At 48.5% G+C, this 17915-nt stretch overlaps 8 protein-coding genes across 8 annotated transcripts; 4 read left to right on the forward strand and 4 right to left on the reverse strand.

Moving 5' to 3' along the window:
- Nucleotides 1-411: 411 nt before the first annotated feature.
- Nucleotides 412-2566, reverse strand: FPOAC1_004623 (uncharacterized protein; the record flags this gene model as incomplete). The annotated part of the gene is made up of 4 exons (XM_044849165.1): nt 412-977; nt 1031-1210; nt 1551-2336; nt 2563-2566. 4 exons carry the CDS (start codon nt 2564-2566, stop codon nt 412-414), a joined length of 1536 nt encoding a protein of 511 aa, XP_044707875.1.
- A 157-nt stretch (nt 2567-2723) lies between these two features.
- On the reverse strand, nt 2724-4244 carry FPOAC1_004624 (uncharacterized protein; the record flags this gene model as incomplete). The annotated part of the gene is made up of 3 exons (XM_044849166.1): nt 2724-2815; nt 2874-2945; nt 4148-4244. 3 exons carry the CDS (start codon nt 4242-4244, stop codon nt 2724-2726), a joined length of 261 nt encoding a protein of 86 aa, XP_044707876.1.
- Nucleotides 4245-4593: 349 nt separating this feature from the next.
- FPOAC1_004625 (uncharacterized protein) lies at nt 4594-6567 on the forward strand (the record flags this gene model as incomplete). The annotated part of the gene is made up of 3 exons (XM_044849167.1): nt 4594-5147; nt 5313-5893; nt 5945-6567. The coding sequence occupies 3 exons, from the start codon at nt 4594-4596 to the stop codon at nt 6565-6567; spliced, it is 1758 nt and encodes a 585-aa protein (XP_044707877.1).
- A 428-nt stretch (nt 6568-6995) lies between these two features.
- On the reverse strand, nt 6996-8018 carry FPOAC1_004626 (uncharacterized protein; the record flags this gene model as incomplete). Its single annotated transcript, XM_044849168.1, has 1 exon — nt 6996-8018. The coding sequence occupies one exon, from the start codon at nt 8016-8018 to the stop codon at nt 6996-6998; it is 1023 nt and encodes a 340-aa protein (XP_044707878.1).
- Nucleotides 8019-8588: 570 nt separating this feature from the next.
- FPOAC1_004627 (uncharacterized protein) lies at nt 8589-10468 on the forward strand (the record flags this gene model as incomplete). Its single annotated transcript, XM_044849169.1, has 3 exons — nt 8589-9004; nt 9065-9158; nt 9209-10468. The coding sequence occupies 3 exons, from the start codon at nt 8589-8591 to the stop codon at nt 10466-10468; spliced, it is 1770 nt and encodes a 589-aa protein (XP_044707879.1).
- Nucleotides 10469-10693: 225 nt separating this feature from the next.
- FPOAC1_004628 (uncharacterized protein) lies at nt 10694-11737 on the forward strand (the record flags this gene model as incomplete). The annotated part of the gene is made up of 3 exons (XM_044849170.1): nt 10694-10745; nt 10813-11402; nt 11462-11737. 3 exons carry the CDS (start codon nt 10694-10696, stop codon nt 11735-11737), a joined length of 918 nt encoding a protein of 305 aa, XP_044707880.1.
- Nucleotides 11738-12898: 1161 nt separating this feature from the next.
- Nucleotides 12899-13600, reverse strand: FPOAC1_004629 (uncharacterized protein; the record flags this gene model as incomplete). Its single annotated transcript, XM_044849171.1, has 1 exon — nt 12899-13600. One exon carries the CDS (start codon nt 13598-13600, stop codon nt 12899-12901), a length of 702 nt encoding a protein of 233 aa, XP_044707881.1.
- A 2927-nt stretch (nt 13601-16527) lies between these two features.
- On the forward strand, nt 16528-17762 carry FPOAC1_004630 (uncharacterized protein; the record flags this gene model as incomplete). Its single annotated transcript, XM_044849172.1, has 2 exons — nt 16528-16637; nt 16694-17762. The coding sequence occupies 2 exons, from the start codon at nt 16528-16530 to the stop codon at nt 17760-17762; spliced, it is 1179 nt and encodes a 392-aa protein (XP_044707882.1).
- Nucleotides 17763-17915: the final 153 nt, after the last annotated feature.

Consider the following 17915-nt stretch of genomic DNA (forward strand, 5'->3'; position numbering starts at 1 on the left):
TACACGCTGCGGCTATTCTTGACACTGAAAGTGTACTTATGCTATCCATGGTGGCACATCCTGCCACATTCCTACACCTGATAAACCGTAATTGCTTTCAGTTACTCAGCCATCTCCCCACCGAGTGGCTCAGTCTTCTGTAAGCCGATACTTGCCCTGATCAAATAAGAAGCAAGTGATTCGTAAGTCATTGGGGTATCTCTGCAACGTCCAAGACCAATAACAAGAAACAAAGTCGGAATTGCGGAACCCCCAGATTGAACGAAAGCGTTCCGCATGACACCAAGTCAACTGAAAGATGCTGCTCCTTGTCCGTTTCTTCTTGGTTGATCAATAACGCACACTTTCCTCGGATTGACAAGAGGAATGTGATCGCTGGAGCAGTGCAATCCCCTGAATCATGTTCAAAGCCTAGGATGGCAGACCGTTTGCTTTTATGTCGGGCCCTGTCCGTTCTCCAGGAGAATCGGGATAGTCCTCGCCCTCTTCTGACTGGGTCGAGTGATGGTGGTTCGTGTCCATATGGCCGGCCGGTTCCTGACCCGATGGTTGAGTAACAGGATGCTCTCCCCTGGACGACGCCTTGCCACTCTTTTTCCCTTTCCTGCTCTTCGCCTTGGCCTTCTCAAGAAGTCGCTTGCGATCAGCTTCCTCTTGTCGACGTTTGCGATCTTTGATCTCATACGTTCGGATCAGTGCTTTGGGAGGTTCGCCGAAAATGCTTTCGTACTCGCAAAATTCACAGACCCAGTCGTCTGCTGCATTGCTGGGATTTGTTCGTCGACTTTCTGTGGCGACCTGACGGCGGCGCCTAGCAGCCCTATCAAGCGACCGATCAAAACGACGCTTGCTATCCCGACGAGAACTCCCGGAGCCTCTACTAGCAGCAACGGAAGAACCATCATGGTGAGCAGCACTGCCAGGTGGCAAAGAACCAGGGCCACCCTGGGTCGACATGCTGTGCTTATTCGCGTGGCCTTATGGTCACATCAGTAAACATACATCTTCGTTGTCTCTTGGGCACACTTACCAGGCCACTGAATGGTGCCAGGAACTTGAGATTCACAGGTAAAGGTGAACTGGGTCGAAGCTGGGGTGCTTTTTGTCACAGTCGAATGTTGCTGGAGTAAGCTCACGTTGTCCTGGCTCTGGGGTCGTAGTTTCTCAGCGTTCGCTATAGCGTTTGAGATTATACCGCTTCCTTCTTGTTCTAATTTTCTGTGTTAGAGTCTGGTAATCTGTAGATGATAATGGTGAGGGGTAATTATAAGCGAAGCCGGATGCGAAAATACATAATAGAGAATCAAAATATTTATAAGTTGCTGGGTGGCTGCATCATTAAAGTTCTGCTGTCATATATACCTACGCAGCACAAAGGAAGCATAATGCTACTGATCCCATGGGCCGCCTGGTACGATAGGGAGGATCATACATGAGGCTGGCTGATGAATGCTCACCTGCTACCAAGAATCCACTGGAAACAAGACAATAGAACGGAAGAGCAGAAGAAAAAGATATAGAACTGGGCGTGAAAGAAAAAGCGAACTTACCGCCTGGTGCCCATTGAGGTTGGGCAGGTTTTGGCGCCCGTCCGATCCACGAACTATTGCCATCAGACAAGGCTCGAAGTGGGCTTCTACCGTTCCTCGAGCGCCCAAGTCTGCCTCGACCAGAACCTGATATTCCCTGGCTGTTGGTTATAAAACCATTAGTACTTGAATGCGGGTACGATCTGTCATTATGCAGCTCGTTATCAGGTGAATGTCCTGTGCTAGTTGAAATAGCAATGGACCCCATCTCATTGTTCAACGCTTGAGTGTTATTCAGTATGGCGTCTCCTGCGGAAGGGATCTTGCGCTTCTTTTTGTTGTTTGTGTTCTCGAACAAATCATAGCCGTCTGCCGATGATGTCGTTGAAGGCGGCGGTTGCGCATTCGTGCGAGGCTGGTCTGGCTTCGAATGTCGTCGAGCGGCACGGGTCAGGATCTTGGGGGGCGATCGAGTGACCATGGTACTTCGCAGGGTCGTTTCTTCATCATCACCGTCACGCAGTCCCAGACCGTTTTGTCTAGGGGTGTAGTTGCGCCCTGTTTCCGTCCTTCGGCTCTGTTGAGTTGGGCTTGTAGATCCTAACCCTGGCGGGCTTCCCTCGTCCTTGAGAGTATATGGCGGATAATAGAAAAGGGGAGTAGTTTCGTGAGTTGAAGGGGGGTATTTGATCGTATCCGCGACCTCCGGGGAGAGCTTCTCTCGAAGTCGACGTTTCGGTAATGGCCGAATCGGTCGCTCTGGAAATAACGACGATGCAGTATCTGGTGACATATTGGGACTATGACCTGCGCGCGAAGAACGCAAATTACTCGTTAGCAGGTATATCATCAAAAACCCGATAAGAATAGTCACGGCCGAGGCAGTATCCAACATCGTGAGGGGTGTGCTAATGTATTTTATGACGTTGCGAGACGTCGCTCAACCTGGCCGGCCATTGAGAAAAGTCGAAGTATCAAAACCTGCCAAGCGTCACAACTGCCTCGCAACGTCCAAAGTGAATGGAAAGCGTACCCATCAAACATTGTATTGACTCTAATGCAAACCGCAAAAGAAGGAGCAGTCGAACAGCAAGTGTGGCCAAAGGAGGGGTCGTATCGCAGAATATACAATCAATCTATCGTCGACAAACTGTCTTGATTGTGGTGTGCTGAGAATACAATCAGAAAGGGGTATCAAAACCGTGATTCGCAAATGCCAGCACCAAGTTCGAGGCCTTGATGTTGTCTCAGAGGGGTAACTTGGTTCGGTCGGGCTCTAAAACGTTCTGTGTGCGGGTCAGAACATATTGTCGACATAAGGTATCACGACTGGACGTGAAGTACTGGAGAGAGTTTCGGCCTGAGCCAATCCAGCCTCAGCCTTGAACCTCGTCTCAAATACAAAGTCGATCAATTCTTGGAGAGGTTATACGAATGGTCGCTGGACTCGCTCGTTGTCCAAGGTCGGGGCTCGCTTACCCAGTCACGGCCGGGTTACTTGTGGAGGGGGGCTTGAGGGACTCTGGAGAAACCTCAATCCAAAGTCGACCACCCGTTGAGGTCCAAAATCCAACGATGATTTGACAAAAATAATCCAGAATGTCGGTGGACTGCAAAACAACAACGCGAAGCCTGATAACACCTCGAAGTTGTTGTACAGTATCTGTAGCTGTGTGGTTAAATCATCACCAGTGGAGTTGTCACAGCAAGAGCCAGGGCCATGGCCGTTGGGAGGCAGTGGAGCCGTTAGTCAGCCAAGCTGGCGCCTAATGTCTATAGGCTGGAAGGAAAGCAATTGTCCCACTTTTTGAGTTTCTCCAATTCCAACTGACAGCACCCACAAGAAAAAGAAAAGGTCATGATTAGCTTCATGACTGCCATCCTCATGCTCTACACTCTCTACATCATCGCATTTTGGGCAGAAAGACCGTTGATGGCGCTCTATAGCCTCTTTGTTGTTTGTGTGGTGTCGCCAGGAAGTTGACGTGCATCCATAGCATTCAATCTCCCTGATGTCATTCTCCCAAAAATCCCCTTGTATGGATTGCAGGGAATGCACGGTAGAACATTTGATACATATGTACGGATATTATCTGTGAAAACGGACTACTTATTGATTGACCACGATGGAAGCGGAAACAAACCGCCAACTGTGGGGGTTTAGCCGCTTGTTCGCCAAACAAAACAAGGTCCCTGGGTAGTGACTGGCAATGGGCACAAGACAGTATCAGAAACGTTGACGTTTAATTTCTGGGAAAACAAGAGAGAAATGACCCAGGAGCCATGCCTAAAAATCCATCCATCAACTCACTGATTTCGGTTTATACTCTCATGGAAGTCCATCTGCTACCCCGACGTCTGTTTGTTACGGTGAGTGGGACTAGAATTTTTCAATGTGGCTTCTGAATGGTCAAGCACCTATGCACAGTGGTCCAGAAGACCCCTGTATCCTGGAGCTTGCAATGGAGGTTCTGCACTGAACCCGAGCGGGTAACTAGTTCAGTGAGTGCTAGAATGCCCTGCAGGTGGTCTTGTAGTGGTTCCATCGGTCCAGGTCTTTCTGAAGCGATGCCAGGCAAGTGAGACCCGCGCCCACCTTCCTGCCCACTTTCCCATACCCACGCTTGAGCAAGCCCATGTCCGCGCCTCTTCTCTTCCTTCTCCTCCTCCAAAGAAAGCTTCCGCCCACTCTTCTCTCGGCACATACCACCTCATTGTTACGGTATCTCTCCGTGTCATACTCATAGCGTTTCTGCGCATTCTCGATATGCTTGCTTGCCAACCCCGTCTTCGATACGAACGCTCTACCTTCTTGTTCCAGTAGTCGCACTCGTCGCTGGTCGCTCACCAATCCAGCTCTCACGATCTTGGTCGCCGTTGCATTACGTTCAATTTCTCGCGATTCTACCTTCTTCTAACGTGTCCACCAACATCGGAGAAGGCCTGTCTACTCTGTAGTGTCACACGCGCCGTCGTCCGTCGAACGAGGCGTTGATCCCCTACCCTTTCTACCATCTCGTTCTCTCTTCATCTTCCACCTCACCTCGGTGACCCTACTCCCTCAATGGCACCACCTTCGCCCCGACGGTCATCGAGAGCCCGCATCACCAATTCTCAATCTCAACAATCTTCAGTATCCTCAAACACGTCGGGTCGAGTCGAGCGGAGCACAAGATCTGTCGCCAAACCTTCTTCCAACAAGTCCACGCCGAGCGGCTCGTTATCCTCGGAGCCATTTGAAGATCTTGACGATACTCTCCTCGGTCGAAGACGAAAGCGGAACCAGGAAGACGATAACGACAAAAATTCCAAGTCCGATAACTTTGACATGGTGAACGGAAGCGACGACCTTCAAGAAGAGGAGGACGAGGCTGTTCGATGCATCTGTGATGCTGAAGAATATCCAGGTCGCCCGCCGGTTGAAGGTGCCGACTTGGACTTTTTTAATGCCATTGAATTTACCGAAGACGTTACCGGCTTCTTCGTCCAATGCGACATTTGTAAAGTTTGGCAGCACGGCGCCTGCGTAGGCATTTTTAGCGCCGAGAGCTCTCCTGATGAGTATTTTTGCGAGCAATGTCGCAAAGAACTCCATAAGATATACACGGCAAGCAATGGGTGAGTCAAACTTATCATTCCGGTTGGATTTTGTTCAGTCAAGATGTCTCTGGGACGTTCACTTTTGAAATTTCTGTTTTTTTCTTTTACCCTGACTACCTGTTTCACCTCCCTTCGCTATGCACTCCCATTGCAATCGTCTTGCGCTGACAATATCCTTTCCAGTCAAAAATGGTCTAAATATGTTCCTCATAATCGTCCGTCGCGCGCGACCTCCCGAGCTACCTCGATCGCTAAGGAAGGCAACCGCTCACCCAAGACTGGGACGAGTAAGAACTCGCGCCCTACTTCTGCATCGCAAAGTTCCAAGCGTCGATCTACAATGAATAGCCGCGACCGTGCATACGAAGATGAACAATTGCTGAGAGCCATTGAAGCAAGCAAAGAAGACGTACCTCAAGATGGATCAGAAATATTGACCCGGCGAGCGAAACGAGGACGCAGCGACAGTGAGGAATCAGTAGCTGTCAACGCTCGTCCACGGGACGACAAGTTGGCGTCGCTGAGAAATCCGATAAGCGTCAAGCGGCAAAGGACCAGCTCTAGGTCACCTTCGCCCCCAATCGAACCGGCCGAAGTACAGACTCACAATGAGTCGGAGGACGAAATCAATACCCGTAACGGAACGAAGAGGGTTCGCAACAACAAGAACCAGCGAGCCAAATCCGAGAAGGAAGACAAAGAGCGCCAGAGACAAGAGGCCGCAGACAAACGCAAAGGTCGCGCAGAAAGGCGACGAGGAGAGGGTAAGATGAACAATGATGTCTACGGTACAGCTGAGACTGACAGTCACTTAGACTCAGATCCTGCAGAGGAGACGCCCCCTGCTGTAGTCAAACCCCCAGCTGCGAAGAATATTGAGGCACCTGTCATTATGGAGACACCCGCGCCAGTTGAGCCTGTACCGGACACACCCCCTGCGAGCCATCAGCCTGTTTCGAGCACCCAGAAGCGTGGCGGAAGAACGGCTCACAAGAAAGGCAAAGGGAGAAACCAGTATACCAGAGATCGAGATGGGGAAGGCGAGTCACCAGCGCGGTCGATGTCGCGAGACATACAAAAGATCAGTGACGAGCCCACGCCGGCTCACCCGAAACCAACGGGTGAACATCGACACGGCAAGTCGAAGCCGGCCATTCACCACAAGTTGAATATGGTCGACATGAAGCGACGTGTTGGCGCCATTATGGATTTTATTTCGAGGACTCAAGTAGACCTTGCAGCCGAAACTTTGCCAGCGACGAATGAGACCACGAGCAATGGGGAGGTCTCGCTTCAGACGACTATGAGCTCGGAAAATGCTGACAAGGAAAGTACTCGGGGGTCCTCTGAGGGTAAAGAGTTCAAAGACTTGAATCCCATGGAAATGATGGACGTTCTGACAAGAGATATGGTCAAATGGCAGAATCAGTATACCTGATGACACAGGTCAGGTTCACAGCAGCACATCTTGGAGTCTCTACAGTAAGGGATACGTGCTCGATTGTTATGATTTCAGGCGTTTATGGTTAAGGTACATCCAGGGGCGTCACCAGCATCCAAAACTGATGCAGCAGTCACGGGTTTTTTGTTCTTAGGATTTTGGTTGTTTGTCATTTGACTGGAAGCACTCTATCGAGGCAGGGACCCTTTGGTGTTCCGGCTATCATTCTATATATACCCTAGCACGCCTCAAGGACTTGGTCATTGGTGCCTGCACAGTTTCAGCAAGGAAGGTTATGTGGGTAAGGGACAACACGAATTTGAGTATGATGTTAATAGACAATATGCTTAGACAGTAGTGTACATGGAAAAAATGCCCTGTTATACAGATACATTTTACAGTGGTCAAGCCTTGAATTCATGGTTCTAAGCACCTGCTCTTTCTTGTGCGCGTGCTTCTTTGAACTGCTTTTTAGCCTGGTTCATGCTGATTGGGGGATTTATCAATCGCTGTTGATGTTCCTCAATTGCCTCGTCCGTTAAATCTTCGAGCATGAACTTGCCCAGCTTCCCGGTTCTCCAATCTTTCAGGAACACGCTAGCCGCTCCATGAAGATTGGGTGAGCCCCCAGCCTTCAGCTTCCCCGTTTTCGTGGCAATAGAAGTAAGTAGTTCTTCAACGTTATTTGTGGGCCCTGAGTACTGCTTATAGAAGGCTGGGTTGATCTTGTTAAGGCGGTAGAGTAGGTAGTCTACCAGAACCTCTGATGGTACCAGGCCAATCTTGATGCCTTGCACGAGCGCAATCTTTATCATGGTCTCCGGGTTGTCGACATATGGCACAAAGACACCTGGAGTATCTAACACGAATACCCCTTCACCAACACCTCTCTGCGGATCGTTGCCTTTTGTTTCCACGATGCGAACACTCGTGCCAATCTTGCGCGTAATTCCTGGTTGCCCTCCAGTCTTGGCCGACTTTTTAGTTTTCTGCGGCAGTCCCTTACTCCTTAATGTGTTGAGCAATGAACTCTTTCCCACGTTGGGCATCCCTACGATCATAGCCCTCATTCCCGTTATTGAGTCGACTGCGCGCGCAACATCTTTGACCTTTCTGAGGAGATCCTTTGTTGTCTTTTCGCTGTCTTTATTCCAGAGCACAAAGCGATCGCCGTATAACTTGCGCAGAGCGTTGACATACTCGGGTTTGTTGGTTGTGAGGTCGCATTTGGTGAAGACGACAATTCGCTCGCGGCCAGCAAGGGATTGTTCGAGGATGGGATTATTCGTGGTCAAGGGGAGACGTAGATCGCGACATTCGAGGATGAGATGTATATTATTCAGTCTCTTGATCATACCGGATTGGGCTGTAGCATGATGGCCTAGGTAATATGTCTTGGGAATTGAGTTTGGCAGGCCAAAGATTTGCCGAGGAATGAATTGCGCCATTGTATCGGTTTACTTGAGAAGATCTTCTAAGGTCATGTATTTTGCATGTTATCTTGGATGTTGGACAGACTGACGTTGAGAAATTCTAGATATTGCAATGATGGACATGGGATATTATTCAAGGACCCTGAAAAGAAGACTGGTAAATCTAGAACTCAGCCTTGTCTACACGTTCCACTTTTACTTACAGCCTTGCCCCTCCGCACGTGCAGATAAATGTAATGTACGATAGAGCTGAAAGTGACGTCACTCTACTTCTCCAATGCCGAACCAATTGAGTTTCTGAATTCGACCACGAGGCTCAAGAGAAACAATAAACCAAAGCATAAATGAACATGATCGAATCGTTTCTCGTACCGACAAGGAAAGATGGCAAATAGCCATTGAACGCCAAGAAATATTCCAAAGCCAAGAAAAAGCCAAGACCAGGCTTCATATCTGGACCAAAATGATAAATTGACTCAGAGCCCTCACTAAGAGTCGAGGGAAGATGCATCATGTGTTTGCCTCCAATTCACTCAAGAACCGACGAGTTTTGTCTTATTGTGGTAGTCGAAATTGACGTAAACAATGGCTAGGCCTGAGACTGAACCAGTTCAAGACTCAATTGATATCGAGAGAAGACCAACCTTTGGATCTGCTAATACTGTCACACCAAACACCAACGCTCAAGATGCATCAAGAGTCACAGCCGATCATTCGGATCCACCTAGTCAAGAGAGTCGATCATTCAAGTATTTCGGCAAAGAGGGCAAACTTCGTCCCTTTCGACTACTAAAAGAAGATGTCATCAACCTCAAGGGTCGGTACCTGTCAGATTGGCAGGTCTTTAACCAGCAGGTGATTGCGAGTGCTGTCTACATCTTCTTCACCAATCTTCTGCCTGGCATTACCTTTGCAAGTGACTTGTATACCTTGACTGGAAAGTCATGGGGTACTATCGAGGTTGTCTTCAGCACTGGCCTTTGCGGTCTCATATTTTCTCTGTAAGTGATACTCATAACTAGTGCAAGACTCAATTGAGCTGCAAGCTGACAAGACTATAGTTTCTCGGGTCAGCCTCTGACAATTCTTGGCGTAACTGGTCCTTTCTCAGTCTTGGCCGAGAATGTTCACGAACTATGTGACAAGCACTTTCATGTAAGTCATTGGAGCAGCCCTAAAACCAAGTCTTCTAACAAAGCAAATAGGTCGAATTTCTGCCTGTCATGGCATGGACTCTCATCCACGCCGGATGGATGCACTATCTCCTTGCCATATTCAATGCCCATGACTGGACAATGCAATATGTCACCCATTTCAGCGCCGATATCTTTTCTCTGCTCAACAGTGTCATCTACTTCCACAAGGCCGCCATGGAACTAAAGCGCACCCATGCTCGAGTCTCACTCGCTGCCTTTCTCTATGCTGTCCTAGGTGCGGTAGGGACTTGTCTTCTGGCCATTTTGTTGTCTACCGCAAACTCATGGAAACCCATGTTTCATCGCTACATTCGGCTTGGTCTTACAGAGTATGCGGCTGCCATTTCCATCATCTTCTGGATTGGAATCCCATACATTGGAGAACTAGCCTCCCTGGACCATATTCGCCTCGAGGTGCAGACTAGCTTCCGGCCTACCAATCCTGACAGGACGACCTTCTTTGTTCGTTTCTGGGAAGCGCCCATCGAGTGGATGTTCCTGTCCATAATTCCAGGTGCCATCGTTACAGTCTTGTTCTATTTCGATCATGAAATCAGTAGCATAATTTGTACTGTAGAGCGATATGGGACTAAGAAGCCAGGCGGTTATGCTTGGGATGTGGCTCTCTTAGGAACAACTACAATAATCTGTGGTATACTCGGCATCCCTCCAGCCAACGGTCTCCTCCCTCAAGCGCCGCTCCATTCCGAATCGCTGATTCACTATGTCTTGGAGAGTCCTCCTGCCGAAGAGGGTGAGCAACCAGAGTCACCCCGTCATGTTGCAAGGACTTATGAGCAGAGATACTCGCACTTTATTCAAGCTGCTCTGATTCTCATTTTTGTATCGCCTCCCCTGCAGAAGCTGCTGGGTTTCACGCAGACTTCTGTGCTATCGGGACTCTTTCTTTTCATGGGCTATCAGTCATTGTCTGTCAACCCTATCCTGGAACGGGTCGTTAATCTTCTCACTGCACCATCTGATCTTCCTGAACTTCCCACTGGTGTTACCTGGTTTGGAATCCATTCGTACACCATCACTCAAATTATCATGACTGGTATCGTCTTTGGAGTGACTCTGACGGTTGCAGCTCCTGCATTTCCACTGATCATTATTGCTTTGGTCCCTATCCGATTGTCGGTCATGAACCGGATTTGGAGTCGTGAGACATTGAGAAGAGTAGATGGGTGGGCATGCCGAGAAGGGAAACCAGAGGATGATCCGATCCCAGTAGAGATACTTGCAGATGAAGAGAAGGCCAACGCCTGATTGCATTACGGTGTGAGAACATCCAAGGGTAATGACACTTATACAAATTTAAGTTTTAGTGACAACACATACAACGCCCTGATTTGTTAGCCATACGTCCTTTCATACTTCCCCGCAAGTTCTACCACTGTCCTAGCATTGATATATTGGCCGTGAAACGCAAATTTCAAGTCAATTAATTATCGCAACTCGATAAAAGCTCCAAAATTCTAAGGACTGGCTAACATGGCATCGCCTACACATGAAAGATATGCTTTCGTTACGGGCGGAGGCTCTGGTATGATTTCACCGTTTCGCCATGATATGACAAACATCAACTCTTCCGGGACTGATTACAAGAATAGGCATCAACCTGTGCTTTGTTCGCGTACTGATCCAAAATGGATACTCAGTTCTCATAGCAGATCTCAATCTTCGATCCGAAGCCCAACAACTCATGGAACAACACCCATTCACAGGCGACAACGGCAAATCTGGAGTACTATTTCAAAAGACCAACGTCGCATCCTGGCCTCAGCTGATGACTGCATGGAGAACAGCGTTGGAGAAGTTTCCCAGGATTGATATCGTCGTCGCCGGCGCGGGAATATTCGAACCTCAATGGTCGTCATTCTGGGAAGCTCCCAAGACGGAGGGTAACCAAGACAGTGTTTCTCGGGATGATGCTGACGCTGATCCCGGACACTACGCTGTCCTGGACGTGAATTTGGTGTCTCCTATTCGCCTCAGCCAACTTGCTATTGGATACTGGACAAAGACAAAACAAGAAGGATGTCTCGTACATATTGGCAGCATAGCCGGCTATGGAGCGGCCATTACAACGCCTTTGTACATTGCCAGCAAGCACGGCTTACACGGCTTTGTGAGGTCTCTAGGAGGACTCCGCGATGAACTCGGCATCCGCATTGGATGTATAGCCCCGGGAGCTGTAGCGGTAAGCTTGTTGAATAACTCTTTGCGGTCTTTCGCGATGACTGCTGATATCAGAACTAGACTCCTCTATGGAGCGAAGACCCAACCAAAGCAATAATGCTAGAAGAGGATACAGTACTCATCAGTCCCGAGGAAGTGGCACAAGGCATGTGGAGACTTGTGATTGACCCTGAACTTGGCAACGGTACCATCCTTGAAGTGACAAAGGGTGCAACGAGAGTTGTACCTCTCTATAATGCACCGATCCCTACTGGAGGAGGCGTCATGGTACCAGGCTATACAGCTTCCGCCGCACAGATATATGAGAAGCTTAGGGATGACGGTTTGAATGTATAACTGAATGCCCCGTTGCAATTGGTTATGGTCTTCTACATGTTGGACCTCCGAATAAGCCGCCATGACCTCTCTTACCAGTACCCATGGCCACAATCTCAACGGTAGATAGCTCAAATGCATGGATAGGTACGGAGTAGAACACACAGATCCCTCAACAAATGGTATTTTTAGAATCAGTGACGCAGATCGCTTCGCTTGTGTATATATTATGGCTCCAGCTCTGTATTACGACACGCAAGCCAGCCCTGTTATCCCATAGATCCCGAGTCAGTCTTCTAGCGCATGGGTCAGACTGAGCACCGTGGATAGTCAGGATCTAGGGTCCAGTCCTGCATAGCCTCATACCAATATTATCAAAGATTCTCTCTGGAAACCGAGCTTAGACCATCGTCTTGGCACTTTCAGGCCTCTTGAAGCTCTGTTTCCTCACTCATCCAGGATTGCTGATTGAGATGAGTTCTTCTTTCTTTCTTTTTTCTTTTTTCTTTTTTTCCAGAAATGGAAAATAGCAACCATAAACTCCCTTTTAATCTTCTGGACTTTGACTGGCCAGAAGTAGCCTGGTAGCTCCTACAAACAAGTATTTCCACAAGCACGTTCTCCGGGTTGCAATAACGCAAGCCGCTCGTTTGATGATGGCAAGAAATAAATGAAAGATATTGACATGAAACCCATAAGATGATGGTACACTTGAGTGCTGTATCATAATAACGTAGATAACTAAAGCAATGCCAGTGAAGTAGAAAATAAATCCATAATCGCACACCGGATAAGTGAGTTCGCGAAACGAGTTGGGTATCTTGATGAGCCATCTTCATCATACTGCACTGCTCTTGATTTCCTTCTCTTCTACATCTCCTTGTCTATCACAGACACCCTCTCCTCCAAGACATAAGCCGAAAACATCGTCCTCCCTGTGTTGAGAGAAACGTGTTGTTCCAAAAGAAGTAATGGATCGGCTCGCGTTGCGCCGTAAAAGCTGCGGGCTCGATCGTTAATAGGAATAGGTAGGTGTAAAATGGTTGTTTGTCTTGTTGTCTCAATTTCTGGTCTTTAAATATGTAAATGGTTGAATGGGAAAAACAGGGTGGCTGACGAGCCAGAAACGGGCGGTATGGAGCAGGCGCGGTTTAGCTCTAGGTATCCAAAACCTATGTCGGTCTACTTGATGTTCTTGAAAAGGTCAGAGCCCAGGCTTCCGTTGTCCTTTTGGATATCGGTTAATTCGGGTATCATAGGAGGCGGCGGGCCTGATTGCTTCTGGGGAGTCGTAGCACGAGGAGGTTCTTCCATATACATGGTGCTGGCTCGTTTGTCGGGGAGAGGATCTCCGCTTCTCATGCGCCTGAACCAGCCGCTAGCTCTCTTGTTCTTGCGCTCGTCGAGATAGCTCGCACCGCCCTGGCTGGCTGGGCGAGCATATCCGGGTGGGGGTGACTGGACACTTGCGTTCGATGATTTCTGGCCCTCTGCATAACTGTTATTCAACATGGTCCTACTCAATAGGCGACGGATGCTGCCTTGACGGCTTGAAGCAGCTGGGCTCAACGGAGCATCGTCGTCGGCGTTGCGCTTGGTTCCAGCGAGATTACCATTAGAAGAAGCAGTAACGCTTGGCTGCGGTGTGCTGTTGCCGACATCCTCAGTGACACTGCCGTATGTATCCTGTGTCGACTCCTTGGGGGCTTCGTTCTTGGCTTCCTTGACGGGGGGCGGTGTCTGTGGAGGCGTTGGGACCTTCTGAACAGGTGAATCCGGAGGCGGTGGGATATTGGTGCCGTCTGTGATGCTGCCAAAATTGAGGTTGAGCGCAGGTAGCTGGAAGCGTGAGCTTCCGCTACTCTTGCCAAAGAGAGACGACATGTTGGCTAATTAGGTTGTTGATTCGTTCAATAATGCGGATCGGACGGGTTCTGGAACAAGGTAGATGGAAGCTGTCGACCAAAAAATCGGAAAGGGGTTTTGGCGAAAGAATCGAGAAGCTCAAAGAGAAAAGAATTGAGCTAGCAACAGAAAGTCTCGATAAAGTTACAATCGACGACTGGGATGCAATAGTTGCAAAAAGATGACGAAGCAGAGTTTCAACTCCCCGCAAGAACAAGGCGACGAGAAAGGAGAGGTTTGATCAACGGCTCAACCCAGGTCAGGTCAGGTCAGGTCCAAGGATGTGCAGTACAGGTATCTGTGTATGGATCTGTACAGTATGGAGGTGGTGGAAAATTGGAGCAAGGGTCGGGTGGCTTGTGGTTGACTGCAAGCTGCAAGGATTCGCAACGCGCGTGGCGTGCTTTTCTGGATGCTATGATATTGACCCTGGTCGTGGAGAGCAATTGATGCGACGAGAAGGACAATTGCGATAATGATGTTCAATGCTCGCAAAAGAGACGTAGGATAGAATAGAGAGGATGGTTGGTTGTTGAGAGAATGATGAGGGAGGAGAAACGTCTTTGCTGAAGAAAGAATGCTGAAAGTACAAGTACAGTTCCATAGCTACTACCCTAACTAGGTAACCTTCTTGATCTAGGGTGCTAAGACAGGTAGAATTGGTACAAGACGGGGTCTTGGGTCTTGGAAGGAACCTAGGAACCCATCTGTGGGTTGAGGTAAGTGGAGAAATGCCGTGGCTGGCACTTGCTCCAATGGGGATACATTGGAAATACTTGCAGCTTCGCGTGCAACCCACTGTTTCCTCTTCTGGGCCTGCCCCTGAGAGACTGCAGTGAGCCCGCACTCCCCTGGACCCTGCTGCTATCCACGCGGGTTGGGCGCTGGGCGACTTTGGGTTCGACAAGTCCTGTTTAGTGCTCGGGATGCCAAGATGGCCCCCCCATGGGATTAGTCTCTATGGGGAATAGCGGGCCAGCCCGCAGGCAGTGGTTTTACGAAGTACAAGTACCTCTAGAGTACCTGCGCCTACCTACCTAACTACTAATCTCTAACTCTTAAAACCGGGCATCGTGCAATCATTCAATGGCAATTATTAAATAAATAACAAATAATGCTTAATGCTATACTCGTTCCTAGGCGATTATAGCATTTAGAGCCGTAACGAAATATAACGAAGTTATATATACTATAGCATTGCTGAATAAAATTACAGCAACGCCTAGACGATTCATCATGATCAGGGACCCATTCCTTACATTCCCGAACATCCAATGCAGGCAGGCAAGCAGGACATTCTTTTGCCTTGCAGTGCTCTACTTAGTACTGATAGGGAGTTGTCTTCTAAGCTTTAGGAAACAAGAATAAATTACCTTAAAGTCCGACCTAACTAACATAAACTGCCTTGACAATTATGTTTCTCATGCTTCTATCAGCCAACTTTTCCAATGTTGTGAGATACTCCTAGTACTATAACGCCACAGACGTAGGCCAATGCCAAAGTCAAATACCCCAGTGACGCATGTTTCAACAAGGTTGCGGACGTTTCGACAATCTGAATATATCCCAAGCACTTCAAGACTTTTGGGATGTCTTATCTGAGCCCAAAATCTTCATCTTTGCTCAGATGCAATAAACTCAACTGCCTCGTTGGCCCTAGCCAGCTCAGTCACGTATACCTTAGAGCACCGGGAGAAAAAGTCGACCATTACCAACAAGTGTTGGTTTTCTCTCCCAGGCTTTAATACCTGGAGGGGTTCCTATGGATCTTGGATTGGTTCGGGGCTTTCAGACGGACCATATCATGGTCTGTTTGCTTACCTCAATCGTCATTGACTGTGATGAAAGACGGGGAAATTCCAGAAGGGCTTCAAACATATCCATTTCCACTACTGTTGCCGTCATCGATTCTCCAGTGTCCATGTTGTGAGCAGATATGTTTTGTCTTCTTGCACGCACTAATGCATCACAGTCCATACCGAGACAACCGTGATGCATCCCAATAGTCCATGTCAATAATTTGAGAATTATACTGTAGTACTGGGCCGCACTATACCGGCAAAATAGTTCTCTTCCGAGATGAGATTAATTTCTCTTATGTCGCCGTGTAACTTCAGATCTTGGCATAACCTATACCTACAAAGACATAGGTGTTTTATCAACAACTAGAACATGATTACTGAATTGCGTTTCCATGGGAGACCAGGAACAGAGTGGAAAGACACTAAAATATGTTTCACCAATTGTCTTGCCTCTGCAGATTGGTCATTGCATGATTCAAGATTGCGATGTCCTTCCTTTGGTCCGTCTAGCAAAGAGGTAGATCGAAGAGAAATCTGCTTGTACATACTCTCTCCCCTGATCGTCACGAGTCATGATAAACCGGATGAAGTGTAAAAGTATCGTCAAGTACCTGAAATTTTCTATAGTGGTAAACTAACGCACGCAGTGGAAATAAGCCCATTCCCTTCTCAGCTACTTACCCATTGCAGAGAAAAATGTTTTACCCAGTCTCGTTCAAAGTTCCCGATCTAGGAAAGCACAAAGTCGAAACCCCCGCGTTCCACAATTGCTGAAGGGATCCAATTTTCCACAATTCGATTCTGGACCCCGATATTCAGACACTCTTTATGACTCCGCTTTATCGCATTTTCTGATTGGCCGATAAACTCGTTGCTCATTTGTCCGCTAACGTCATAGTCTTGTAGAGCTTTCGTCAATCTAGACTGAGCTCGGTTGGGTTGAGTCGCAAAGCAACTTCAACTACAGAAGACCTACCAATTCTTCTACAACCACAGAGTAATTGATGATTTGTTTCATTTATCATGGCTAGTTCACAGTGTTTGCGCATCAGGCCGCTTGCTTCTGGGCTTACCAGACCCTCGGCAAAACTCAGCGCTCAACATATGACAAGATTTCCCATCACTGCGGCACGATATAAGTCAGGTCCTTATGGCTACACACAAGCAAAGGCACTTGTTTTCTCCAAGCCTGGTGAGCCTTCTGATGTCCTTAGGTGAGTAACTCATTCCTCTTTAAAAGCAGCACCACGATCTGACAGACAATCACCAGCCTTCATACTCACTCTATCTCACCATCTATTCCCTCAAACTCGGTACTCGTCCGAACACTCGCCGCTCCCATTAACCCCGCCGATATCAACACCGTCCAAGGCACATATGGTTCCAAGCCTCCCTTCACCTCCCTGATTGGTACCTCTGAACCTTCTGCCATTCCTGGCAACGAAGGTGTTTTCGAGGTCGTCTCTACCGGTTCGCCCTCCTCATCACTGCAGAAAGGCGATTGGGTCATCCCTGCCATCGGCCAGTTCGGAACTTGGAGGACACACGCCGTCGATGAGGCCGGCAAATTCATCAAGATCGATAAAGAGGGCCTGACTCCTACACAGGTTGCCACTGTTAGCGTCAACCCATCTACTGCCTACCGTATCTTGCGCCATTACGGTCCCAATGCTGGCCTTCAGGCTGGCCTGGGTATGCGCCCACTTGAAGTTGGCAGCGGACAATGGTTCATTCAAAACGGCGCCAACTCAGGTGTTGGACGAGCTGCCATCCAATTCGGTAAGCTCTGGGGTCTAAGGAGCATCAATGTTATCCGCGACCGTGATACTTCCGAGGCCACAGAGACTCTCAAGAAGGAACTCCTCGATCTCGGCGCAGATGTCGTTGTCACTGAGTCACAATTCCTATCCCGTGAGTGGAGAGACCAGCTTGCTGAGATCACCCGTAAAGGCCGTGAGGACATTGGTCTGGGTCTCAACTGTGTTGGAGGCAAGTCAGCAACCGCCATCGCCCGATCTCTTGGCAGCGGTGCAACCCTAGTTTCGTATGGCGGCATGGCCAAGCAACCCGTCCAACTGCCTCTCGGTCTCCTGATATTCAAGGACATCCGCTTCACCGGTTTCTGGCTGAGCCGACTGAACGAGCAGGACCCAACCGGAAGAAAACACGCAATCGACGATATCCTCCAAATCATTCGTTCAGGCCAGTTCCGCGATGTCCCTATTGAGGAAGTCAAGTGGGATTGGGAGACAGAAGAGGAGACTCTGCGTAATGCTGTGCAGAAGGGTCTTCAAGGATTTCGCAAGGGCAAGGGTGTCTTTACTTTTGGTGAGACATGAGACAAGAAGAAAATAGGTCGACAACGGTGTAATGATGTCTGCAAGCTCTTGGCTGATAAAGTATGCGACGCCAAGCAAAAAGCAAAAGACGAAATGAGTACACGAGCCGCGATGTTTGATATAAACAACACTTATACTGACGTGCATATACGA

This window comes from Fusarium poae, chromosome 2, assembly GCF_019609905.1.
Source record: "Fusarium poae strain DAOMC 252244 chromosome 2, whole genome shotgun sequence".
Classification (NCBI taxonomy): domain Eukaryota; kingdom Fungi; phylum Ascomycota; class Sordariomycetes; order Hypocreales; family Nectriaceae; genus Fusarium; species Fusarium poae.